The sequence below is a fragment of the Astyanax mexicanus genome, chromosome 10, assembly GCF_023375975.1.
Source record: "Astyanax mexicanus isolate ESR-SI-001 chromosome 10, AstMex3_surface, whole genome shotgun sequence".
Taxonomy (NCBI): domain Eukaryota; kingdom Metazoa; phylum Chordata; class Actinopteri; order Characiformes; family Acestrorhamphidae; genus Astyanax; species Astyanax mexicanus.
In genome coordinates this window covers 35,621,233-35,648,776 of record NC_064417.1, presented here as the reverse complement: position 1 = coordinate 35,648,776, position 27,544 = coordinate 35,621,233, and the positions used below count along the sequence as shown (strand labels likewise).

At 36.9% G+C, this 27,544-nt stretch overlaps 2 protein-coding genes across 5 annotated transcripts; one reads left to right on the top strand and one right to left on the bottom strand.

Moving 5' to 3' along the window:
- Nucleotides 1–1,336: 1,336 nt before the first annotated feature.
- prr5a (proline rich 5a (renal)) lies at nt 1,337–18,563 on the bottom strand. The gene is made up of 10 exons (XM_007252868.4): nt 17,965–18,563; nt 15,536–15,717; nt 10,671–10,781; nt 10,203–10,283; nt 9,457–9,505; nt 9,289–9,346; nt 9,015–9,106; nt 5,544–5,684; nt 4,916–5,054; nt 1,337–3,287 (listed from the first exon to the last, which is right to left on the bottom strand). Exons 2-10 carry the CDS (start codon nt 15,661–15,663, stop codon nt 2,767–2,769), a joined length of 1,320 nt encoding a protein of 439 aa, XP_007252930.1. The 5' UTR covers nt 15,664–15,717; nt 17,965–18,563; the 3' UTR covers nt 1,337–2,766.
- Nucleotides 18,564–22,336: 3,773 nt separating this feature from the next.
- Nucleotides 22,337–27,474, top strand: rad52 (RAD52 homolog, DNA repair protein). 4 transcript variants are annotated; one of them, XM_015606772.3, is made up of 11 exons: nt 22,337–22,860; nt 24,464–24,565; nt 24,663–24,756; nt 24,891–24,958; nt 25,043–25,161; nt 25,278–25,353; nt 25,609–25,892; nt 26,358–26,542; nt 26,769–26,843; nt 26,986–27,081; nt 27,332–27,474. In XM_015606772.3, the coding sequence occupies exons 1-11, from the start codon at nt 22,792–22,794 to the stop codon at nt 27,388–27,390; spliced, it is 1,227 nt and encodes a 408-aa protein (XP_015462258.3). In that variant the 5' UTR covers nt 22,337–22,791; the 3' UTR covers nt 27,391–27,474. The 4 variants fall into 4 exon arrangements, with proteins under 4 accessions (XP_015462258.3, XP_007252931.3, XP_022539886.2 ...); XM_007252869.4 differs by having other exon boundaries at nt 22,338–22,860; nt 26,986–27,237; XM_022684165.2 differs by lacking the exon at nt 26,769–26,843 and having other exon boundaries at nt 22,338–22,860.
- Nucleotides 27,475–27,544: the final 70 nt, after the last annotated feature.

The following is a 27,544-nucleotide window of genomic DNA, read 5'->3' as shown; positions in this document are numbered from 1 at the left end:
TATCCTTTTTTCCCCAATTTTAGTTTTTAATCTCTGCCCCTCACAATCAGAATTTCAGGAAAAAATAAAAAATATATATTTTCCTTATTTTCAGATTTTTAGTTTTTGCAAATTTGCAAGTTTGATTATACCATCAGATTTGTGTTACAAGATCCAAATTGGACAAATCTGATAATCAAATATTCAACTTTTCTTTTTCTTAAAATTGTTTGTGAAAGGCCGAAATGAAAAACTAGATAATTGAAAAAAAAATGGATAAAAACATATTTCTTCTTAACTATACTGAATGAAAAAATACTTTTTTTCACAGTTTCCTATTTTTGAATTTTGCTTAATATAGTCAGAACATTAAACTACTAAACGTCACACTGACCGTAATTAAAGGAGTGATTTTTTTTACTGCTTTTATATTAGAAAATAAGCAACAAAAAAAATCGCAAGTATGAGCTCTGTGACAGTTCAATTAAACGTTAAGCGCTTTGTTCGTTTCTTTACTTTACAGGATAATGTGGCTAACTAACATTAGATAACCTAGCACGAAATAGCTAAGCTAACTAACATTAAGTAGGCTATATAAACCATTTTCCACTTACAGTGGGAATCCAGGTGAATGTGTAAAAAAAATATTACATATCAAACAACATTAAAACCTCTTAAATCATCTTAAAATAATCATAACATCTTATAATTATAATATAAAGGCAGCGACCGAACTGAGCAATTTCACTGAAAAACAAAACTGAAAAAGTAATTCACAAAAAAATATTTTTTAATGATAGGAAAATCACATATAGATGAAGTGAAACTGTGTAATTATAATCCTGATTTCTGTTTTTAAAATAACAACTGACAATTCCATAAATTATACTATATCAGTAATTTAAAAGCCAAAAAACAATGTATTTATTGGATTAGTGCCTAAAATACATGCAATTTTCTAATTCCCTTTTGTATATTTGTAGAATGTAATACTTGATGTTTTTATTTATGATATAAGAATATGTATGTTGAAAGACTGTTTTCCCCACCATAGCTGATGGACTGCAGCCTTATAATGGCTAATCACAAATTGCAAACACCTTGTAAACACATATCAGCTGTAGAAAACAATCCTGTGATTTTGCTAAGGAGATAATTTGTTCATAATTGTTGTTTGCAATATTTTAATGTTTTCCTATACAAAGGTTATTTCTAACATTTATCCACACCTGTAGAGGGAAACATATATATATGTGTATGTATGTATGTTTTTTTTTTTTTTTTTTTTTCCCCATGTTACACAGGCTGGTTATTAGCATAAATTCTTACAAATATGTAGAGAAAGGCACGTACAACATTTTTACTTCAAAAAAATGTTTTAATGCATGTGTAGTGTCACATATGAATGCCAAACAATTGCATTTGTGAAACTGATCAACACAAAAGCTACTAAGAAAAAAGTGGGCATCCCCAACTGCATTTCTAAAAACACTGCATGTGTAAAAAACTGTCCAAACTCCTATAAAACTACACAGCCCCTATGACATTTTATAAACATGGGCTTAAAGCTCATTTCCAACATTTCATTATGGAAATTAAAAAATTGTATTTACAAACAAAATACAGTTCACATTTCACAAGTGTGCAATATAAATAGTCTCTTGTAACATTTTGTAGCATCTTTGAGAAGACAGAGAACCTCTACTATTTAATGTTTAAGAGACTTCATTCCAGTAGGTTTGCATGTCCAATATGTAATTATCAGCTAATATTTTAGGTGTAATCAGTGCTGGGTATAGCCCAGATCTACTATTTATTATATCTGAAGCTTTGAATGAACAAATATTTGTTTAGTCTATAATTGTCACCCTCACAGAGGTGGCTTTAAAAAGTGAACAGGTGAACAATTATCAAATCTATTTGTAATTCATCTATAAATCGTTCATTTGTTTAAGACAAACAAAAAAGGTCATGTTTCATGTAAATAAAATAATTATTGAGCTACAGCTAAAGCCAGTCATCTAAACTGAACTACAATCAATTTACTGGCCAGAAATTTCACGTGACTCAGCTGAACACGGCACAGTACATTTTACATTTTGTAGTAAATCCCTTCCCCCCCATTTTACAATAGTGCAGCTAAAAATACAATAAAGGTTTGAGTGCAACATTTTTAAACACCAGCATGCTAAACAGGTAACTGTATCGTATTTCTCATACGTTACTTATAAACCTTAAAGTTCATGGTCTTAACATTGCTTATCTTTTACTTATCTTCACTTATCTTCAGTCTGACCCAAATACACCTTAAACTGAGGCACCTGACTGATGTTCAAAGCCCTATGAAGTAAAAATGAATGAAATGGAAGTGATATATTAAAGTCCATAGCAATCACAGATTTAACATTTCACATTCGTGTGTAATTTATACATACATGGAAACTCAGTTAAGCAGATTAAGCTCTCCATGTAACAGCAAGTACCTATGAAACCATATGTAGAAATATCTCCAAAAGCTACAGTTCAGCCTGGTGGAACACATAAAAAACACAGCTTTTAAAACACACATCGGATACAGTTCTTTTTAGAGTTTATTCTTCTTACAGTAAGGCTGGCAGCAAGAGTTTTAATGCTGTGAAAACCACTTCCAGTTTAGAAAAAAAAATGGAAGTATGATATTAAATCCATTTAGTGAATCTTTAAATTCAACTGCTGTGTACACAATTCAGTGAGCAGCAGCTACTGAGCCACAAATGATGTTCATTCCATTGCACATTGCAAGTAAAGTCAACTGGTTTTCCGACTGGTGCCGAAAGAGTCAGAGCGGCAATGGGAAAAGTCAATAAATATCCCGTCCTGATCTGACTCCAGTGAATCTACTCCCTGCATGACGATAGTTTCCGGGCTGGAGGAGCAGCTAGTAGGAGAGGAGACAACTTTCTCCATCTCTGTTGAGGAGGTCTGGGGGCCAGTGTGTAAGGGTCCTGCTGCGTTATGGACAAAGATGGCAGGCTGTCCAGCAGCTCCTCTAATTACCCCCGATATGGTCAGGTCATGATCCAGAGAGAGCCGTGGGGTGGAGCTGGTCTCTATGCCCACAGAAAGTGAAGAGTACCCCTGTTGTTCCATGCAGGAAGTGACTTCACAGGCGGAGTGACGCCGGATACCCACACTGCCCACTGAGCTGGCCTCGCAGTCGTACTCAGCCACAGGGGTCAGCATGGGGATGTTGTAACTTTTGGAGCGCACCACTGGGTTAGTACTTGGTATGTCCCCGGGCTTTGACCAGCACCACTGCAAACGCTTTTCTGTGAGAACGAAAAACACAGAGGTGACACTAATTTTATAATCTCTCATTTTGTACTGACAAAAATAAAACATTTTTAATGTGAAAACTATTTTGTAGCCTCTTAATTTCATTAGTTTAAGTGTTTTATCCAATGTTCTTTATCAAGTCAGAATGATATAGAAACAATATTAAGTGTCAAAATTGATTTAAAAAATCAATATTATTTAATTGATTTAATCTTTAGTAGTCTAAAAATTAAAATAAGTACTTTGTTCTATTTTATGCTTTCTGACCACCAGAGGGCGACATAGCCTATGGATGGTTGCTTGGGACATATCACAGAAGTATAACAGTGTTATGTGCGACATAGCTACCACTATAAAGCCTGTAACACAAATTAGTCATCTCTTTTCCTTATTGCCTTCAGATTGTACATGTTGCACAGCGAACATCAAGATTACCTTTTTCTTAAGAGATGGGATTCTATTCATTTTCTATGCAATTACTGCACACATTGTCTATTGGTTCTCTCTGTGCCCCCTCTGCCCCAGACTTCTTTTCTACATACACAAGCATTAAGTGTGATCTTCTCCACATCTACTTAACTACTCATTAACATGAGCATTAAGAACCACACAAGTATCTTGGCACCAGCAAGTGTTTTTCTTTTCTTCAGCATCAACCAGTCCAGAGGGAATGGTTGCCTTCTTAGGCCATTGAGAGGGCACACAGACAACCCCCATGGCGCCTCTTTCTGACTGTCACAGGCCATTAATCAGACTGTATTTGAAGTCCCAACTTCAAAAGGCAGAGAGCATGGGCCTTGGCTTCAATTTATCTATGGGTTCTCCAACACTGTAAATGGGCTACAGGCTTTAGTTCAGACAGTGGCCCTCTCCCAATCGCCACTTTATGCAGGTGGCAATCCCTGCACTGTTCCATGGAAAATGGTCATTTAAAGACAAGTTTATTTTCTCATGCCTGAGGATGATGGCAGTTTTTGTCCTGTTTTCTCACATGACTCAGATTTAGGATGCTAGAAACCATCAAAATGTACACAGCAGCTGCCAAATCTGCTGTTTACAGGAGGGGATGAACCATATTCACCCACAAACTGGTTTGTATTTCTCAAGGGTACAAGGCACTTTTGGCCTTACAGTCTCTCACATAGTTTACAGTTAGAAGAGTCTATAGGATGAATGTGGATTTCACTACAAGCTTGTGCTTTTCAGTTCCGTCAGCCATTCACCAAATTTACTTACTATGCTGGTATAGGGTAATCCAAAAGTTATGTTGCCCTCTGGTGGCCAGTAGGCATTGAAAAGTAACTGTGTTTTAGTTAATTCCGGAGGAATGCCAGAGCCATTTTTCTGTAGGATATAACATGATAACATAAGTAATTTTCCATTTTTATAATGAGGCAAAACCCTGTTTGTTGGCATATGTCTGGATTTACGGTACAATATATGCTATATAACTAATCATAGGCTAATACACTTTCTGGCATTCATAAAACCACAAAACCATTTTTACATTTGTCTCCACTTATTTCTTCAGAAAATATGTGGTGAATATACTGAAGGCAGTACATTTTATATGAAGTGACTGAAATGCAAAATTGAGAGCTCATGGTCAGTGTTCTCTCACCAATAGTGCAGGAGCACTGGATGGAATCACAGTCGTGTGAGCACAGTCCCTGCGTGCCCAGGTAGGGTGACACCACCTTCTGAATGAGCGACTCCAACTTTACATACTCCTCTGTTACACCCCTAGAGTCATGAACACCCTGCACAGAGCACACACCACAAAACACAGCATTAGGATCCAAAGAGACACCCTTACAGCAGCACAGCACAGGTCTGGATATTTAAAGATATATTTTAGCCTTAGTTTGGCCATGTATTTACATAGACAACTGCCTGCATTGTGATTTTACTTTTCAGTTACTTGCATTTTTTACACATTTTACTAGAGGCTTTCATTTGTCACAGCAGCAAAAACAAGCCTTTTAGAAGATGGTCCTTCTTCAAAACTTTGTCACATTGTGCAGTTTATTGCCTGCATCTGTTTCTGTATGTGGTGTATCTTCAGTAGGCATTGCATTCATTTTTGAAAATATGCTCCACCAATGCATTAAAAAGATAAGTTTGATGTTTGAGGCAGCAGTCATTCATTAAATCAATATGCAGTTGACAGCGAGCATAAATCTTTTTTTACAGATTAGTAATCAGAGTGGACTGCTGTGTAGTCAGAGATTTATGGCTCGGCTCTGTACCTGTAGCACCAGAAGCATTTGGACAATAGAAGGAGGGACGCGAGCCCGTGGTCTGGACAGAGCCTCTTCCAGCTTCATGTTCAGAGTAATGGTGTTCCGGAAGAGCAGCAAAGCCAACTGGCGCACTGATGGCTCCTTCCCCTGAAGCAATGTAGAACATATGCGGTTTTACCAAAAAACAACAATAAGTTACTAGTAGTAGTAGTCCATGCAATAAACATTTGGCCCTGATGGCCCATTTCAAAGGCCAAACTGCAAAATTATTAAATCACCCACTAGCAGACACTAATGGCATTCATATTTATTTTAATGGAATATACAGCTCTGGAAAACAATTAAGAGAGACCATTTCAGTTTCTGAATTAGTTTCTCTGATTTTGCTATTTATAGGTATATGTTTGAGTAAAATGAACATGTTGTTTTATTCTATAAACTACAGACATCATTTCTCCCAAATTCCAAACAAAAATATTGTCATTTAGAGCATTTATTTGCAGAAAATGAGAAATGGCTGAAATAACAAAAAAGATACAGAGCTTTCAGACCTCAAATAATGCAAAGAAAACAAGTTCATATTCATACAAAGTTAGGAATTAAGAATTAAGAGTTCAGAAATCAATATTTGGTGGAATAACCCCGTTTTTAAATCACAGTTTTCATGCATCTTGGCATGTTCTCCTCCACTAGTCTCACACACTGATTTTGGATAACTTTATGCACTCCTGGTGCAATTATTATTATTTTTTATCATTTTATTTCTAATTTTTCTAATTTTCTCCCCAATTTACACGGCCAATTACCCAACCCACCCACTAGGACTCCCCCTATCACTAGTGATGCACCAGCACACCAGGAGGGTGAAGACTAACACATGCTTCCTCCGATACATGTGAAGTCAGCCACCGCTTCTTTTCGAGCTGCTGCTGATGCAGCATTACCGAACAGCATCACAGCGCGCTTGGAGGAAAGCACAGCGGCTCGGCTCCGGTACATCAGCTCACAGACGCTTTTACCAAAAACAACACTTTACCTCTTTGAATAATGCAAGAGATGAAACACTTTGTTTCCCCAAAATAACCACATTTTGTCAAGAGTCTGAATCCTTTTAATCTTAAAATGTCCTTTATTAATAGAAAGGATCTTCACTCACAGATCTCGTTTCCAGATATGAAGCAAAAGTAGATCATCCATGGCATAATTCAAAGACTATCAGTCACTATATATAAACATGTCAATTCCAACAAACATACTATTGACATACACCACACGTTACTCAGTAGCCTGTTTTTTATTGTGTAATAATAGTAACTCTCAGCCCTGCAGTAAATTTAGATGCAATGCAGTTTCAATAAGGTTTTGAGGAAAGCTATACACTGCCTGTTTGTGTGCACCATGTTAGAAGAAAAAGACAAGTAACTTCCATCTGGTCATGACTCAATGGTTATTCAATTTGCAAAAAATTAAGTTCTATTCTTCTAATATTCCACAGTCTTGGCTTGGTTTCGCATGACTGTACTGTTGCTGGGAAATCAAAACCAAAGTAAAAAAACAGAGGACAAAAATATATTCAGTAAAATAAAAAAATGGCTCAGAAACAATGAAACAAAAATAAATAAAACGTAAGGACTATTTCATTCCAAAAACTAACACAGCTCTCATTGCTATAATAGCTTAATAAAAATGAAGCATAGAGCTTTTGAACATCTCATTACAACACAAAGCATGGAAATCTTGGGTAAACCACAACTGAAAGATGTAGGGGGCAACAGTAGGGGGCAGTACAGCCTGGATGGAAGTATGGCTTGCCAGTTCAGAGTAAAAGCCAACATGTATGGGCTTTTGTAATATTGAGATACCACTGGGGTAATTGTGACTGCAAGTCTGGCATATGTAATACTGATGAGATCACACATGTCTGCAATACACAGGTTCTAATCAATCACTAAACATTATTATTAATATGTCCTGACCTGACCAGTCCCAGTGTGTGTTTTTGGATGAATCGAGGTATTCATATGACAGGAGAGAACGTACACTCCTGGGACTCCACTATCATCACTTGTTCATTTGTGAGTGAGTGGATTTATTACATCATGCCATAGCACTTATAAAAAAAACATGATTTCAGTTGTATTCCATCAATAAATACACAGATAAACCATAACATTAAAACCACCTCCTTCTTTATAAATTTACTCTTGATTTGATCAGATCCATTGACTCTCTGTATTGCAAATATCAATTAAATAAATAAATTATCAACTTAGTCATAAAACCAACAAAACCCAGTTACTTCTAGGATTTACTCGTTTTCAATATTTCAGAATTTAAAGGAGAACTCCGGTGTGAAATGGACGTAGGGTATATTAAAGTGGGATAAAAAATACTTACCTTTGTTATATTTTCTGCACTTCAACCAAGCAGGCTTTATAATGAGTAAGATATGGCATATTTTGCCCCTGTAGATAAATCATTTTTTCCACTGTTATCCAGGCTCAAAGTAGCTCCACACCTCCTTGGTAGAATCTGGAGAGCCCTGATATTTAAAACGTGACATTTAGAACTTTAGATCTGCACAATAAGTTTACTAAAAGCCACTGTTTACATCCCATAGCGTAAGTAAATTTCCGGGCGCCGCCATCTTAAATCTAAGTCACAATAAGTCAACCGTCGACAACAAATAGTAAAACATTTTGAGCAATGTTTATGTAATTTATTGTGGGTTCTTTGCATTCTAATATCAATAGTAACCAGATACTTTCAGCAACAGCTGGAATTCATGCATTTCCAAGGACTTCATTTTGCAGTCTGCTCAACTATCCTACCTATTTGCTCGTGCTCGACGGTTGACATTTGTAATTTAAATTTAAGATGGCAGCGCCCAGAGATTTACCTACGCTATGGGATGTAAACAGTGGCTTTTAATAAAATTCTTGTGCAGTTTTAAAGTTCTAAATGCCTCGTTTTAAATGTCAGGGCTCTCCAGATTCTACCAATGAGGTGTGGAGCTACTCTGAGCCTGGATAACGCTGGAAAAAGCGATTTATCTGCAGGGGCAAAATATTCCCCATCTCACTCATTCTAAATCCTGCTTGGACAAAGTGCAAAAAATACTGTATCTCAGAATGCTGCAGGCGAATGGAGGTGGGCTGTTTAAGGTAAATACTTTTTTTTAATCACGTTTTAATATATTCAAAGTCAATTTCACACCGGAGTTCTCCTTTAAGATTCTATCTTTTGTGACAGTATGGGCACTGCTTATGTGTTTTTTAATAACGCCACCACTTTTTGATTCCCACTGCCATGTGAGCACAAACACATTACACCAATAAGATTGCTTAAACAAGACTTCAAAAGTACATTCTCATATTTGTATAACAAGATTTAAAAAAAAAATTCTCTGGATATGAGCGTCATCTAAAATGACTTAAAAGTAAATACAGAACAAAGCAGATGTTGTGCAGCAGCTACCTGGACTGGGTGAAAGATGGCCTGCAGCATGGAGAGAACATCACAAAAGAAGAAGTCCCACGTCTCAGCCAGCGAGTCCAGCAATTTCTGACCTAAGAAAAGAGTTCAAGACTGTTGACTGATAACTTGGCAGTCATTCCAAATCATATATTTACACATAAATATGCAAACAAACAGATTGGTGCAGTTTAGTGCAGAGTAATCAGATGCCTGTACTCTGAAGGCTGGGATCTCTATAGTGTTTGACACTCTTTTTTTAAATGTATTTTTTTACCTTCATAGAATCTTATTTTGTCCCTCAGAATGACCATCCCTTTAGTCAGCAGCTGGTTCTAAAGAAACAGTAAAGAAAAAAGAGACAGAAAGAAATATTCAATCAAATTCAATCTGAATCAAACAACTGTTTTCACCCCCAAAAAACAATTCTGACACATTGCCTTACCTGCAAGTACTCAGTGAAAAATGAGCCCAGCTCAGTTTTTAGCAGCTGCCTGAACCAAAAGAACCCCCAAAAAAAACAGATCACAGGATTAGGACATTAATCAAGTCATGTCGTATTGTAAAATTGTACAAAGCAAAGCAACGTTATATTTGTACATCATATACCACATTTAGCTGTATCAATTTGTTAGCATGATATCATGTTTCTTTTTGACACTGAAGCTAATACTGAAGTATTTTTCTTGTATTTTGGCCAACACTGACACAATGTTTTTCTTTAAAACCTAGCTTTAAAATTATGTTTTTTTAATAGCAAGAAAAGACACTGACCTCCTTAACCCTGGATACAATTAAGATATTAATCCTACTGTCGAAACTATTTTAAATTACAGGTTGCTATTAAGGTCAGTATATTTTGTGAAATTACACAGGTTTCTGTTTCAAGGCCGATGAACTTATTGTTAATGGTTTATGACAGTAATATTAAATATGTACTATTTTTCAAACACATTTTATGCTCTTGCATCTGTGTCTAATAGTTGTGGTTTTATGGCCTAGCTGTGTGACAAGCAGGTGACAGCTGGCAGTTTTGTATCTGTTAAAACTCTTGGTTCAGGCCCAGAGTTGTTTGCTGCATAAACTGCCAGCGACTAATCTGTAAAGCAGCTGACCTCCCTGACCAAAGGCTGATCAGTTACTACAGCAATGTCTGGAAGGAATGAGTGAGGTTTCACTGATCTGACTCACCTTACGCCTTCATTGAGTGTATACAGCTCATTGTCAGCCAAACCTTTCTTTTGGAATACTCCAATAACTGCATTGTGAATGCTGTAATAAACAGATAGAAACAAATTATTACACAAACTCAAACATTATTGCTGACCTTTCAAAACCTTATAACTATAATAACTTTTAAACCATAAAAAAAAGCCCTTTGTGCTGTGATACATGAACCAAACAAGATTTAAAACACATTACACAATTTCACATTTTAAATGTATATTTATATTCTAAAATGAAATAATTTGGATGATTCTGTAACAATTTCTCAGCATCTATAAGACCCCACCCCTTGCTTCCCAGCCCCAGTCTTGGTCATGAAGATTCAATACAATGTTACCACTAAGCTAATTATCAAAAATAAAAATAAAAATAAATAAAAAGAATATCACTGAGAGGATGTGAAGGAAAGCAGACAGTGTGGAGAGAACTCACCTGTTCCATGTGGCGTTGGGCCCTGAGCCTTGCTCCTCCAGAGACGCCTTTTCACTCTTTCCCAACTGGCTCAGGTTCGGAGAGCTCACTAACTTCAGCCGGTACAGAGTCCTCATGGTCAGAGAGAGAAAAACAAAGCAACAGCAGTTAGTCCTGAGTCAAGGCAAAAAGAGGGAGGAGTGAACACAACACGGCGTGTGTGTGTGTGTGTGGAGGGAGGGGACAGAAAGTGAAAGAGGCAGCTGAAGGCTGCTCTGGAGATGTTTTTGGGTGTTTTGAGAAACCAAATTTCCTTCCTTTTTTTCTCTCTCTCATTTTTTATGTAACTATAAAACATTTTCCATCAAGAGTTATTAGTCATTACATGTTGTATTACCTCCAACGCTTATACTGTTTAAATATACAGCTCTAGAAAAAATAAGAAACTACTTAAACATTATGTGTTTCTTTGATTTTACTAAATTGAAAACCTCTGGAATATAATTAAAAGGAAGATGGATGATCACAAGCCATCAAACCAAACTGAACTGCTTGAAGTTTTGCACCACGAGTGGCATAAAGTTATTCAAAAGCAGTGTTTAAGACTGCAAGATGCACAAAAAAATATCAGCCATTTCTATTTTCGGCAAATAAATACTCTAAATGACAGTATTATTATTTGGAATTTGGAAGAAATGTTGTCTGTAGTTTATAGAAAAAAACAACAATGTTCATTTTACTTAAACATATACATATAAATAGCTAAATCAGAAAAACTGATTCAGAAACAGAAATGATCTCTTAATTTTTTCCAGAGCTGTAAATTCAATATCCATGTTTACATTTTTTTTCTTTGACTGTAAATGCCTGAAGCAGTAGGGTGTAATAAGCCGTACTGTAGTATTATTCACAGTTATACAGAGAAGGATGTGAAGGATATAATGTCACACACAAACAAGTGGTTAAGTCTGTTTACCTAAAAAAAAAAAAAAAAAAAAAGACTGTTGTTCTTTTTGTATGTTGCTGGAGACGGGCAGGAAATGACCCTGCAACAGCAGTTTATGAAGTGTGAAGCCGCCGAGGAGGCCGGGGAAAGCACAGTGTGACGTAAGAAGGGACTGGCAGAGTAAGGCGAGCAGGGACTTCATTCTGTTTGATTCTGATAAGAGAATTCTCACAGCTCAGAAGTTCTCTTCAAAAACAGCATTGGCAGGAAAGGAGGGAGAGAAAAGAACAAGCCTGTCCAGCTGCAACCAGCACTTGTGTCTAAATCAGCTTTCCAGGGTCTGCTTAGTATAAGCTATTACTCATTTACTGAATTACTGACTGTAGTTATACAGCTTTCATTAGCGAAAGGTGCACTATGCAGTAGCGGTGTGCCATATCGTATCGTACGCGATAATATAACATTTTTGAATATCGTGAACGATATTATACCCTAAAAAAATCGTGCCATATCAACCACCCCTAATTATCACATCGGGGTACTACTTTTTTACTGTTTTTAGCAAAATATCAGATTTTATCTGTCCAGTATCGTTTATTTTACTTAGTATCATGACATTCTGGATCATTGACTTCTATTACAAATCTGATAAAATTCTTGTCTTTTTGTATTTTGTATATATCGTATGCAATAATAAAATATTTTTTTATTTTGTTGCAGTAGTGTTAATTTATATCGCCACGAGTATCATTATCGCGAAAATACCATGAAATATTGTGATATTATTTTAGGGCCATATCGCCCACCCATACTATGCAGAATACATTCTATTACAACATGTAATATTAAAGCTACATTCACATCTCTAGAGACTATAAGCAAAGTTCATCCCATTTAAAAGAAAAAGTGTTTGTTTTTACAGCCTATGAAATGTCTACAGTGCTTTCTGTCTTTATTATTTACCTGAACATCACCAGATCCATTGAATAAAAAAATTAACAGGTCAAAATATAAACTTTACTGCAGGTGAGTGAACACTGCTGTATACTGAATTAAAATAATAAGTATGTATAAGTATGTTTCTCTGGTAAGAATACAATACCCTTATAAAGCAATATTTTGTAAAAAAAAAAAAAAATGGACTGTAAAATATACCCATTTCAAAATTACTTTGATGATCCACAGGCTGTAATAAAGGTGCCCATGAGGGGTGGCTTAAAACATGATTTGTATTTATTGCAGTGGTGTAAGCATAAATTGCACTACCCAATAATAAAAAAAACATGCAGCATTTGCCAAGCTGAGAAATCGCCAAACTCGCTCAATTTAATTCGGCTGATGCTTTTATCCAGAGTTAAAGTCTTGCTCAAGAAGAAAAGAATGTTGTTGTTACCCACTTCATCACACCAACCACACTCAGGGACCCTCACAGACTCACCATGTTGAGGAGCTTTGATCTATAGCTACTTAAAAAAAATAATTCACCAAAAACACAAAACAGCTATTTGATTATTCAAAATCCCACTCCCTACAAACCACTTTCTGAAATGTATTGCATGCGAGACAGTACATTTGACAGTGTCAGGAAGTCCTCTACAATATTGACAAGTGCCTAAAACAGAACTTTCCACTACGCCTATTTGTGCTCATTGACTTCCACATTTCTATTGATTCATCTGCCCTGATTCCGGGTAGGATTCTGCATTTCACAAGAGGTGGAACTTCTGATTATTTTAACTGCTGTACATGTCCACAGTTATCTAGACTATTTTAACTACATATACAAAACATTTATACCCTTCCAATCAGTGAGTTTAGTTCAATTAAAGTGCATACACTGCTTTTTTTGTTTTTTGAAGAGAAGAATTGCTAATAAAACGGGATCCTGGACATGAACCTAAAGTCACTGTACTGAATTTCAAGCATCAGCTATAGGGTCAGTCTTAAATTATGAAACAGCTCTGGTACAATGGAGATTAACTGAATACCTTTCAGATTAATTAAAGTTGTGTTTGTGATCAAGAACTAATCATCCAACATCAGCATCTTGACCCAACCTCTTGTAGCTAAATACAATGAAATTCTCACTGCACTGTTCCAACAGCCAGTGTAAAACCCTATAGCTACATTGCACAATGACTTAGTCATGGGAACTCTTTCTTAGTCACAACTATTTACTATACTATCATTACCACTGATTTAACGGTTCAAGGCACCACTAAATTAGGCTTTTGGGCTTTCAACCTTGTTTTTCATAATTTACTAATTTAATATTTAACAGGCCAATATCCTATATCCTAACATATTACATTAAATGTCTAGACAAGCACCAACATTTCAATTATGGACCCTTTAATGGCACTATATGCAGCCTACAGCTGTATTCCATTGTCTAGGCTGCCATTAAGGTCATCCGGATCCTCCACAGGACGGTCTTATAACGACTCCTTACAATATCCTTATAGGCAAGTCTGTTCACTCAGTGGCCGTCTTTGCAACATGCCTGGGGGGTTATTTTCAGTCACGCAAGAGCGTCCTCTTATCTGTTTAAATAGGAAGAGACCTTTATTACTGAAAACTAAAGGTCGGATTGTCATTTTAAAAACATATTTTACATCACTGATAAAATCTGTCAGTTTGTTGCTTTTGACTCCATAATGCACAAAAATGGGATTGGCTTATTTGTTAAAGGCCAGGATTGGATATATAAACAGGTGCTACAGGCAATCCCATTCATACAGCAGTCGGAGGCTCGTCTCCTCATTAATATTGTCTCTGCTTTTCTTAGCAGCCTGTTGGTCACATTTAGATCAGTATAACACGACTTTTGAAGGAGGTCACGTGCAATGTCATGTGGTGTGAAATTTATAAGCATTTTTACATTTCTTCACATAAATAATTTAAAAATCTTTTAAACGAATTCTTAAACTCTTAAATGACTTTGCTTTTCATAATTTTCACTCAAACTTTGGTATTTTTATTTTCTTGTTGTATGTAAGCAGTGAATTATGAATAACTGAGGGTTCCAAGGAAACATCAGTTGCTCTGAACATGAAAAATCCTTCGGTGTGGAATATCCTTCAGTGACATAACAGCTGAGACACGCAGCACACCTCGGCTGCAGCCAAAATATTGGAACTAGGGCTGCAACTAATGATTAGTTTGGTAGTTGACTAATCTGATGATTATTTTTTTTATTAGTTGATTAGTCAGCAATTATTTCTGCCATGTTCGCCATCTCTAAAAATGATAAAAACAGCTGAATATGAGATCTAAAAGTCATTTAAATTTTGATATGTATAATCTGTTGTGTTTGGCCACTTTTGTAGACACAAACTAAGTTGGGTGTAAACTGTGTGAGTGAGCTATTTACCCATCTCTTGCGCTTTTGTCCCCGGCAGTTTGTCTAATGCGGTACTGTTACAATAAAATTGGTAGTGTATAAATTTAAATAATCGTTGATTTAAAACAAATTTTAATCATTGTCAATTATATTGACTATTTATTGCAATTACTTGTGTAATTGTAGTCGTGTAACACTTCCCTGTCCTATGTCAAGTGGTGGCCCAGTAGAAATGCTATTTTTATGACTGTCCATCATGACGTTTGTCTTGATACAGGAAAATCTAACCGGGTTTGTTCAGGATGTGGAAACTCCAAACAACCTTGAATTTCAGAACAACAAGAAACAAAAATGCTTGAGAACAACAAAACCTTCCCAGGCTCAAGACAAAGTAAACCTAAAAACCATTATTAACTGACTACAATGAATTCTGAATATTTAAGAAGTATTTAAAGATCCATGTCCTATTGCAGATTATCTTTTCAATGCAGAAAACATTTCAATGTTTAAAAAGTTAGATTTAAAGGTTCAAAAAGAATATTCAAACCTTTGTCTAAGCTAAATATGGTGATTAGTTAAGTTTATAAATAATCTTACCTCCTGATGGGGTGACTGCTCCCGTCCATGTGAAGGCAGTGTGGTAGGGACGCCAGGGCAGAGAAACTGAAAGAGGTTGATTTGGGGGTGGGTGGTCTAGTGTGTGTCCCGCTCGGCTCTTCCAGCATCTTTATTAAAGACGAGAACAACTCTCACCTTCACTCAGAACGACTGTGTGGCTCCTGAGGAAAGAAAAATTATAAAATTTGATGTATTTGTTATTTTGCTGGGTTATTTTCATAGCACTGGTGGTTTGTGAGTAGTTTTATGTAGCTTAGCTGCTTGGATATTAACTAGCACCAAAACACCAGAGCCAGTGAACCACCACAGTTAATTACATCATATATATATATATATATATATATATATATATATATATATATATATATATATATATATATATGGGTCAGTCCCTATTTTCATATTTTGAGAAAATTACATAAACTGGGTTGTTTTTAATCCAGCATTTTTGATGAGTGCAGAAAAACATTTTCACTTTATTATATCTGTATGAATTTAACACCCTGCTTAAAATTCCAGCTTAAGACCAGATGGTCATCCAGAAAAAAAAACTCTTGACCAGCATAGGGTATTTTTTTCAGGATGACCAGCTGGTATTTGAGCTGGATTTATTAGCAGGGTGATGTTTTTACAAAACAGTAATACATACAGCTTTGGTAAAAATAAGAGACCACTTAAAATGAGGAGTTTCTTTGATTGTACCAAACTGAAAACCTCTGGAATATACTCAAGAAAAAGATGGATGACCACAAGCCAGTTTTGCACCAGAAGTGGCATAACATTATCCAAAAGCAGTGTGTAAGACTGGTGAAGGAGAGCATGCCAAGATGCATGAAAACTGTGATTAAAAACCAGGGTTAATCCACCAAATATTGATTTCTGAACTCCTAAAACTTCATGAATATGAACTTGCTGTCTTTGCATTATTTGACGTCTGAAAACTCGGAATCTTTTTTGTTAATTCAGCCATTTCTCATTTTCTGCAAACAAATGTTTTATTTGAAATTTGGGAGAAATATTGTCTGTAATTTATAGACATACACTTAAAAATACAAAATCAAAGAAACTGGTTCGGAAACTGGTGGGCTCTTTATTTTTTTTCCAGAGCCCTTGATTTGATAAAGGGATGGTACATTTAAACCAGAACACCACAGTGTTATGGGCATAAACATGTACATATAACTGTTACATATAATGCTAATTATGTCTCTTAATTTTGATCTGCTTTTTTGGAAAACTAATCCATATTAACTGTATAATTAGAGCTTTATTTATTTAGTACAGTGTAACACACTGAAAATCTATTTAAAAATATATACCGCTTCACAATTCCTCCAACTAAAGGTTTAAACATTTGCCAGCTAATCTATGTTTACCTGATTATGACTTTAGGATCCTAAAGAGGCTCCTTTATTACTGCCCAGCTCCTTCAAATGTCAGGGTGTGTTTATAGGTGTGGAAGTGCTATAGGTAGGTGGAGGACAGACTTTAGAAATCCCATTGGATCCCTTTCATCGCGCGCCCCCTACTGGAAATCCCCGTTCATTTATAGTTCAACAAAAGGGTACAAACAAAGACTCTTGCATCAGTCATCAGCCTGCTCGCCTCCACACAGGACTAGCCCTCAAAACACGGGGAATAAAACAGTCACAGGGGGAAATACAGCTTTAGGGACTTTGCTGGGTGGTCGCACTTTGAGAGTTTACTTTTTTGTTTCCCTGTAAACAGATTCTGTCAGTTCCACCTTTATTCCTCTCGGCGTGCCAGTGCATGTCTCGTTATATTTAGCGTTAGGGAACAGAAGCTGAGCTTCAGACGTGCTGAATGTGGTCATGTAGGGTACAGAGCCAGGCATGAAGCTCATAGCTAGCGTTAACTTACTTGTTTCAGGCTGTAGAGGGAAGGATATGATGACTTCACCGGGACTTTGCTGGGCTAGCTGGTTAATTGTTCCTGCAGGCGTGTTGTTTTGTCTCTGATGTCTAATCCAGACCTGTACAACACTTAGCTAGGTCTCAATGGGGAATATCAGGCCTATCTGCAGTCTACACATATTAGTACAGTTATTCACTAAATACAGTTACATTAAGCTGAACTTACCTCCTTCATTTACGCTACTACTTCATGCTCAGATCATTCGCTCCACCTTAAATGGTGCAGCATTTTCTATTCTGGCCGCCGGCGGACAGAACGTAGCTGCTGCACCATTTAAGGTGGACCGGACGAATTAAAAAAGAAGGTAGAATTCACCTGGTACTCGGTGTTCTTTAGTGGAAAGCACGAACACAGAGGCACACATCCAGTAACCAGGTTAAAACCAGGCTGAATAACTAGATTTCCTGCCATAATACTAAATTAAAGTCCGCAAACGTGGACTAGAAACCCACAAACACACAGTCTGAACTCACCATCATTATCATGTGCTGCTCCATGTGTGTAAACTCCATCTCACAGCAGTCATGGACGCTCCGGCTGCTTTAACTTTGGGGAAATAAACCAGGAGGCGAGATGAGATAAGGGAGATCCTCACCACCACAGCAGCAGCAGCAGCAGCAGCAGCAGCAGCAGCTGCTTCTTCTTCTTCTTCTTCTTCTTACACACAGCTTCTCGTTACCCTGTGAGCAGCACTAATCCCTGAACACCAGTCTGAGCTGCTGCTGCTGCTTGGTTTGGCCGCCCATCATTCCTCTGCTTTAGTCGTAGTATAAGCCACTCCTGCTTTTTTTTGCTGGCAGACTCGCAGACTGCCCGAGCAGACAGACACCAGACAGACTGGTGGCGCTGCCGCCGCTGCTGCTGCTGCTACCTGGACCTTCAGACGATGCAACACTATGTAATGGGGTGTAACAGTACAGAACATTCACTGTTCGGTTCACACCTCGGTATAAACCCCACGGTTCGGTACGGTTGGTGGAAAATATAAAGAAGCTGGGCATTCTCTATAGCCTACCCTTTATTAACTTCATAATAACAAAGAAACTTCATGATAACCATGGGCTGTGACCAAAATGGCTCCCTACTCCCTCATTAGTGTATTGCTCTATGGAGACAATATGGCCCAATCCCATTTCACCCCTTGGCCCTACCACTTATCCCTACCCCTTCTTTTTGAGTGTGAAATCTTCCCCCTAATAATTGGGACACCCTTCAAAAGCACCCAATATGTCACCAGGACCTCTAAAGTTCAGTAACCTAGCTGCAGGTTAACAGGTTTACCTTAGGGCATTGTATGTCTTCATAAAGGGGGGAGGTGGTGTAGAAATTAATTATTATTGTCCATTCCTTAATTTCTCTGTGATGGGGAGCTGAAATAAGCTTAAATTGGCTTTTATTTTATTTTTCCATTACGCAGACATCCCAAGTTGCAAAAGTTGATTTCAGGGAGGGTGGAACAGGAAAGTGAGCTAGCTAGCTAGCTAGCTACTGAGACAAACTACTAGCGATATTTTTTATGCTTGTTATAAAGAATTCGACCATAAAACATTGAAACTTCACATTAAACCAAAAAAATGTTCTAAGCATTACTTTGTGTTGCCATGTTACCAGTGATTCTCATTTCCCTTCGTTTGAAGTGCTTCTGAAAAATCTCTATATGAAGGGCTAAGAAGCTAAGAAGCCCTCCAGTCTAACAAGAAACAGGACACGCCTAAAACAGAGGGCTAGGGGTATAGTGTAGGGCCAAGGGGGGAAATGGGATTGGGCCTAGTAGTTCACTCAGTAGTGGTGAAAACAGCAGTGAATTCGGACATTCCCTTTATCATGCACCAGCACCGGTCGCATAAACACACACCTGAGTGGTTGAGCCATGTTTACTCCATAAACACACGAACTGAGCTCTGAATTAAAGTTCATGGAGTAATCTCTGACGGTTAAATTTACGCTGTTTACAACATGGAGAAAAACCTGAAATTAACAGCGTGCAGCGGCTCCCAATGTTGCCAGTTTGGATGGTTTCATGCTAAATCGCTGTGCTTTGACGGGTGGACAAATCTACGTTAAGAAATTAAACTCATCAGTGTTGTAGATAACCTTTCAGAGAGCTAGTCCTGCTAGTGGAAAGTTAAATAAGCAGTGTTTGTGTTAGTTATTAAGCTTGGTATAAGTATTTACTTCTTTTGTTGCTTGTAAATTTATTTTTATGAACTGTAATTACTTTACATGGTTCTTGTGTCTTATGATACACTAAACTCATTTATAAAACACACATGCAGATAAAATCATTTAAATATATATATATATATATATATATATATATATATATATATATATATATATATATATTTTTTTTTTTTTTTTTCTAATTCTAATTTATTTAAGATATTTATGGTATTTTATTTAAGATCCTGTTGGAATAAACCCAGTAATATTGTTATACTGAACATTAGCGGTTTGGGCCGTTTTCTTTGCTTTTTTGGCAGATTTGAAACACGTTTTACCCGTAAATTCAGTTTACCTGAATCCCTCTGTGACAATTTGGCAACCCTGAGGGCTCTGTCTGCTCCTTTTGTACATATGTCTGTTGCTTAGTAGTGATTCCCGCAATGCATTCTGGGACACATTCAGCTCGCGTAGTAAGCAGCGATGTTTACTATAAATCAGGGTGATTATCCCGCTTAATTTCCACCTTACGATTCGTTCACTCAGAGAAAAACAGCTGTCGTAATCAATAATGCCCTAAATAGTTAAATAGGGAGCTATTTCAGTCACAGCCAGTAGCAAGTTACTTATAGCAACAGTGCTACAGCTACACTTTCCGGGTGCAACATCCTGTGAACAATAGTTCCACATTAGGTTCATTGGTTCCATAAGTCTCGTATAGACTGCCTGTGTTGTGTATTCTGCATGTGTTTGCGGAAACCAAACTATGACCTCCAGATCATGGTGTTTTGTAAAGAATACAAGTACCGATACACCCCAACTATGTAATAAACATGCATTGCAAATCACATCTACACTGTGAGGTGTCCGAATGTTTGTAGACCAATCATCTATGGTTTGTTTTGAAATTAAGCACAATGATGTGGACTTCTGTTCTTTGATGCAGTAACACTTTATAATCTTCAAAGAAGGCTTTATAGTAAATGTTGGAACATAATAGCTGTGAGCAGAGCAGGTGGGCATTGTCCAGGTCAAGACCAGCTGGTCACACACAAAAAAATAAACCCTTTACCCTATGCTGATCAAAAGCTAGAAAGCCTACCAGCGTAGGGTGTTTTTATTCTGGGAACCAGTTGGTCTTTAGCTAGGTGATGTTGGGTTGAGATCCACAGAGCCAGAGAGTTCTGCTTCACAGCACAATGCTGGAAGGCTTTGTACCCCTCTAGTCAGATCTAGTATTGGGCATGGTGACTTTAGAATTAAGCATTGATGCACTACATTTCCCATTTCCTATTGTCAATGCTTTTCTGTAAGCATGCAGCAAATATTGCACCTTTAAAACTCTTTAAATCTTACACTCTCAAAATAAAGGAACGTTTCTGAATGGATCTGGATTTTACATATATTTTGCCAGATTAAATGGGTTTGTTATGTACAGGAAAACCCCATTGGTTCTTAGTGGGATCTTTTAAAGTGTATGTAACATTTTTTTTACTAAATAATAGGTCTGAAAAATAAGAAAAGGCCTAGGCTTAAAATAAACTGAGCAGGTAATAGAAACAAAAACGTGGGCTGCATGAAATTAATTTAGCATATGAGACTTGTTCCTGTTCCTTTGTCATAATACTATTGAAATCAGGTCACAACAATTTTGACCTAAATGTGAAATTCTCAGTAGGGGGTCCATTCATGTCCAGTCCTGTTTCCATCCCATCTGTCAGGATGCTTGGCAGACTGGACTCCCAGTCCCAGTAATCCCAGAGACGTTATTAATGATGCCTATAAGGATTTGGGTAATCCTTGCTAGTGTCTATGAAGGCGACATTTAAAGCCAGTGTTTCATTTTATTTCAAATGCAGGAATTTATCATAGCATAAAATATCAGTAAAAATGTCTTACGGACAGAAATGCTTTTCTAATATTAATACAATTATTACTGCATTTTAGCTAATGAATATAATATAATATAATACAAGAAAGGACATTCGAGTTAAATTAAAACAAACAACCATACAGCTTTAACAAATTAAACAAAACATTTACACTGACAACACATCTCATTCATTACCTAACAAATTTACCTTTATTAATTATTATAAGTTTATTAGAACAGTTTTTATTTCTGAAGTCTCGACCATTAATATAAAGCAAAGGTTTGAACTTGTAGACGGTGTAAAAATGCACGAGATTCCTCAGCATTAATTAAACCTTTAGGGATAGAGTTAACTACATTTAACATTTTATTATTTATATTTTTAGCAGGTTTTCAAACTCAAAGCATTCCGAGGTGATACACAAGATGAACTGATAAAAATACAATTAATAGCTAAATAAAGTAGTAAACAAAGCAGTTTACAGCTTGGCACTCTTGTTTCCATCTGTCTAAATTGTCTTAGTAGAAATACTCTATTAACCAGAAACCTTAACTTAAAACTTAACTTGGTCTAACAAGTTTGAGGACCACTGCTTTACAGGAAAAGACCACTAAATATCTCTGTAAGGATAATTGTGCAGATTCGTCCAACCAATCAGCTACATAATGAATATCCCTATAATAATATAATATAATATAATATAATATAATATAATATAATATAATATAATATAATATAATATAATATAATATAATATAATATAATACCGCACGTTTTTGATATTTGCATATGACGTACGACGCACGGGTAGTCGGTCACGTGATTCGTACGTTTATTTCTTTCCTTGACGCGGGAAGTTACGATTTCCAGTCTCTTAAATCGATTTTTAAACGCTAAAAACACTTTTATCCACCCATACAGTCAGAATAACTGCGGGCACGCTGCCAGTTAAAGTTAAGAGTTGAGGTTAGGAGTTAAAGTTAGCCGGACTCTCGGAGCTGCAGGGCGGCGGAGGACCTGTGCAGCTCAGTGAATGGAGCTCTACGGGTAGACGCTAAAATGTATCTGTTAGCTGCGCAGCTAAGCTAACTAACTTATCAGTGACCTAACTGATACTGATGTTACTGTGCACCATGTGACCCTGCGTATATTTTATTTGAGAAAGAGCTGTAAACCTCTTTTTGTACCTGCGTGTTAGCTACGTTATCAATGTGTGTTTAGCAAAGCTAGACTGAGTGAAAGATCCAGCAGCTAACTTACAATATGGAGCAGAGCAGGGAGAGACCAGAAGACAGAAACCAGCAGCGGACATCCAGCATGTGCTTTGGACAGGTAAACTTCAGCCAGGTTAATTTAGGGATCCTCAGTCCTACACATTCACATACATGCCAGATTATTCTACACTAGATACTACACTACTATTGCAAGTGCAGTAAAGAAGCAGTAGTGCCCTAAACCAAGTCTTCATTTTGAGGTACTAGTTCATAATTATGAGATATTAGATGTGGGGGTCTGACTCAGTTTCTCGTAATAATTACTTAGTATCTCATAATTAGTATTAAGAGATAGCATCTCATAATTATGACTTAGTATCTCATAGTAATGACTTAGTGTATCATAATTATACCTATGAGTTAGTATCCCATAATAAATGAGCTAAATCAGGGATGATGGTGGTAAACACAAACATGTATAGTGTGTTAGCCCGAGGCCTGAAACTTTAGTTTTGAAGTTCTGCAGCACACCTGATTCAGCTCATGAAGGACTGACTTGATCATTATCTAGTGATGAGACTCTGGAACAGGGAAACATGAAACTGCACAGTGCAGGTGGATTACAGGGCTGGAGCTAGGAAACTCTGAGCTACATGATTTAATCATAAAGGACAGTCTGGATGAGGTCTAGGTGTGCTTATGTACCATATATTGACAAAAGTATTTGCCCAACCATTCAAATCGTTGAATGCAGGCGTTACAAACACTCCCATGGCCAAATGTGTATAAAACCAAACACCTAGGCAGACAGACCAATTCTACTAACATTACTGAACGAATAGATTGCTCTCAGGGGCTCAGTTAATTCCAGCGTGATACAGTGATAGAATTTGAGTCATACAGTTTTCTTGGTTTGGAAGTAGAAGTGACTGAATGCAACTTGCTCTTTCAACGTAAAAAGACAGAGTGGGGTTAGAGGATGCTGAGGAGCATAGTGTACATAATAAGGTTATCATCTTTTTTGCAAAGTCAATTTCTACAGGCCTCCAATACATCAAGTGGCCTTCAGGTTTACTCAAGAATAGTTCACATAATAGGATTCCATCCAAACCTTACATCACCAAATGCAAGGCAGGCAAATGGGTACTTATGGAAATATAGTGTATATAATGATAACATACAGAAAGTAGTACATCCACATCTGATTCTCTCTAACACATGCCAATGTTCACTGTCTTCAATCTAACTGTCTGCTGCAGACCATGCATTTTACATTTAGCATTACACAAAGTTTACTATCCATGTTCCTTCAGCAAATGCATGTAATTTCTTAAACCAATTTTTGTCATAATATAAAGTTTTTCTTTTGTACTTATAAAATGTTGCTTTTTTATGGGGTTCTAAGCAGTGTTATATAGTAAGTTCCGTTAAACTAAACTAAAGTGAATGTAAAGAATCTATACAGAAAGGTGTTTTGTTGCAATAAATGACAATTACTATTGTCACCCGTACACACACACAGAACAAACAAAAAAAAAACACATCATATCAAAGTCCCCATCTCTGTTGTGCTCATACATTAAAGTAGTCCATTATTTTTTTAACCAGATCCAGATATTTCTATTTTAATCCAGGCTCATCCAATCTGTGGATATGAAACAGTAGTAGATATTAGTAAAAATAGTTATAATGATGGTGATTTATATATGTTTTTTTTCCAGTTCAAATACACTGCTGAGGAGTACCAGGCAATTCAGAAGGCTCTTGGACAGAAACTTGGACCAGAGTACATTAGTACTAGACAGGCTGGTGGGGGGCAAAAGGCAAGGTGTCCTGTTTAGTAATCTACATTATTATAATGTTTGCTATTTGTTGTACAAGTATCTGAGTGTTCTGTCTGTCTGATCTGTCTGTTTGCAGGTGTGTTACATTGAGGGTCACAAAGTGATCGGTTTAGCTAATGAAATGTTTGGGTACAATGGCTGGTCTCATTCAATTACTCAACAAAATGTTGGTAAGGACAATCTTAATAATGTGTGCATGTATTATTATTATTATTATTATTATATGAAAAATATAACACCGATTTATTAGATTTTTGAACATTGGCATGTGATTATACTTACTGAGTTTTTTCACTCATTACAGACTTTGTGGACCTGATTAATGGTAAATTTTATGTTGGGGTCAGTGCATTTGTGAAAGTGCAACTAAAGGTAATACCTTTTGTCAAATAAAATAATTTGTCTGCATTTCATGGGTAGTCTTTACACACAGTAATGAGCATGTCTTTCTTACAGGATGGATCATACCATGAAGATGTGGGATATGGTGTGAGTGAGGGCTTGAAGTCTAAAGCTCTGTCGCTGGAGAAGGCAAGAAAAGAGGCTGTCACAGATGGACTGAAAAGAGCACTGAAGTAATTTAACCATTTCTTTAACACAAAAAAATATAAAATCTGTAAACATTTATTATATGAAGTGTAATGGGGTGTGGAACATGTTTGAACTGACTTCTGTGAACCTCTCTATGAAGATGCTTTGGAAATGCTCTTGGAAACTGCATCCTCAACAAGGAGTACCTTGTAGCCATCAACAAGATTCCCAAGCAGGTCAGGAGGATAAGTCCAGTTTACCTGGAATACCTAATTTATACCTAATTCTTACCTGAAACACCTAATGTATACAAAACAATTTTACTTAGCAAAGCACTTGTTAAAATATTATCTCTTGTCAGGAAGCATGCCATCATATAATAAAGGTGTAGTATAAAGGTTTCCCTACTAAAATGATATATATATATATATATATATATATATATATATATATATATATATATATATATAAAAACACGACTCCTTTTACAGCCCCCATCTCCATTAAATCCAGACAAGACCAAGCGGTGTGAAGGAGAGCCTTCTGTGGAGAAGGCTAGGTATGAAAGCCTGGCCCGCAGTAACTGCGTGAAGTTTACTAATCCAGCCGAACAAGCATCACACAACGCTCCCTTTGTAGAGACAGTGGTCCAGACTGAGCTAACAGGACCTCAGAATATTGTGGGATCCAGGACCTCTTTGACAAACATGACGACACATTCTGGCAACATGTCAGCTCAGCAGGACTGTGAAAATAGATCCAACAACCTGTCCAGGTAGCGTCACATAGTTCAGGTTCTAAGATTTGTCTGTAGGGACTTTTAATTTTTTTTTTTTTTAATGGCTAACATTCGGTGATGGAAACTAATCCCAATGTTTATTATTCATATTTATATTACACACCCATATTTGTGTCTCTTGTGTATGTGGTGAATAAACAGGTAGTCTGATATTTAATGCTGTATACATATTTTTTTTGCATCAGTTCACTATCTTTTAGTGTCTGTTACAGTTAACTCCACATATAAACATGTTTGGGATATATTTGGCTAAATTTGGCTAAAAGTTTGTGCTTATTATACTTTTGATATTTGCTTTTTTAAATACTTTTACAAACAAAAAACAGACATACTTATTTGATAATTCAGTTTGATTTCATGAGAATCACCGCATTTATGCAGATGCACTCCTACGTTCTTAAATAAAGGGTGCTGACTTGCTTCCTCTGCCGTGGTGTTTAGGTCAGCAGCTGACATGGTTGACCTGTCCTCCAGTAACCCCATGCTGGACTCCAAGCAGCAGAGGAAGCTGAGGCAGCAGCAGCTGCAGCAAAAGTTCAGGGAGGAGATGGAGGCCAAGAAGATGCATCAGGAGACGCCCCAGCTGAAAAGGGAAAACTCAGGGCCTGCAATTCCTCTTAAATCAGGTACAACTGAATGTCTGGCTGAAGTAGAATCAATAGTATTTGATTAACACTTTAAATCTTTGAAACAAGTCTTGATCTTTTGTACCCTAGACAAGATTTGTGTGCTAGAACAAGTTATTGTAATAGTCATTATTTTGAGGCTGTGGGCTGATGAACTGTGCTTAAAAGTGCAGAGTATAAATCCTTGCCTGCTGCAGCATTTTCCAAGGCAAGTCTATCTTCTCAGGCCAAGCTTCAGGTCCTATTAACCACAGTACACCTAACGGACATACAGTGCTCACCAAGGAAGAATATTTGGCTGGTAAGAGCTACTGGTGTGGGTTTACAGTTGTACTTTTTTTTTTTATCAGCACTGCTTATATAAAATATAAAGGCATTCATGGCTGAAAACATCACGCATGAGGTATACAGTCTTACTTTCTTCTTTATTTAACACATTCCAGATGACCCAGAGCTGTGGGACTTTACTATGGATGGCATCGACATGCTTGATGATCTAGCAAAAGAATCTTCAGGGGCTCCTCAGCCTTCCACTCCTGGTGAGCATACGATGGTCACACGAAGTAAGACTCCTCTGCGAACAGCTTCTCTAAGACCTCCAGTTCGTCCTCAGGACCCAGTGGTCCATCGTGGCCAAATAAAGCACACACACTACCAACCACCAGCCCAAATTATCACAGGGGCTAGAGGAACAAGTAAGGAACATCTGTATGGAAGCACGCTTAGGTGCTACATTTCGTGTTTAATCAAAATAATTGACAATGTTTTATTCTCGATTTTTATTACTAGGTCAACAGAGTCCATACAGACACGGACAGTACATGAAGAAAAGGAAGCTGGACACGTGACGATAATTACAGTTTTAACTTTTTTGTTGTTGCCAATTTGTAAGTATATGCAGAAATGCTAATAAATACTTTGTTTTGGACCAATTCATTGCCTACTGCTAATGAAAAGCACCACAACACATCTTTAATAAAATTTACAGTGATTGTTATTGCC

Coding starts and splice junctions, on each gene's coding strand:
- prr5a (XM_007252868.4), bottom strand. CDS start 15,663: ATGCTGGAAGAGCCGAGCGGGACACACACTAGACCACCCACCCCCAAA. Junction 9,506..10,202: donor ACACTCAATGAAGGCGTAAG/GTGAGTCAGATC, acceptor CTTTTGGTTCAG/GCAGCTGCTAAAAACTGAGC. Junction 5,055..5,543: donor AAATGCTTCTGGTGCTACAG/GTACAGAGCCGA, acceptor TGCTCTGTGCAG/GGTGTTCATGACTCTAGGGG.
- rad52 (XM_007252869.4), top strand. CDS start 22,792: ATGGAGCAGAGCAGGGAGAGACCAGAAGACAGAAACCAGCAGCGGACA. Junction 26,543..26,768: donor TGCAATTCCTCTTAAATCAG/GTACAACTGAAT, acceptor CTATCTTCTCAG/GCCAAGCTTCAGGTCCTATT. Junction 27,238..27,331: donor CACAGGGGCTAGAGGAACAA/GTAAGGAACATC, acceptor TTTTATTACTAG/GTCAACAGAGTCCATACAGA.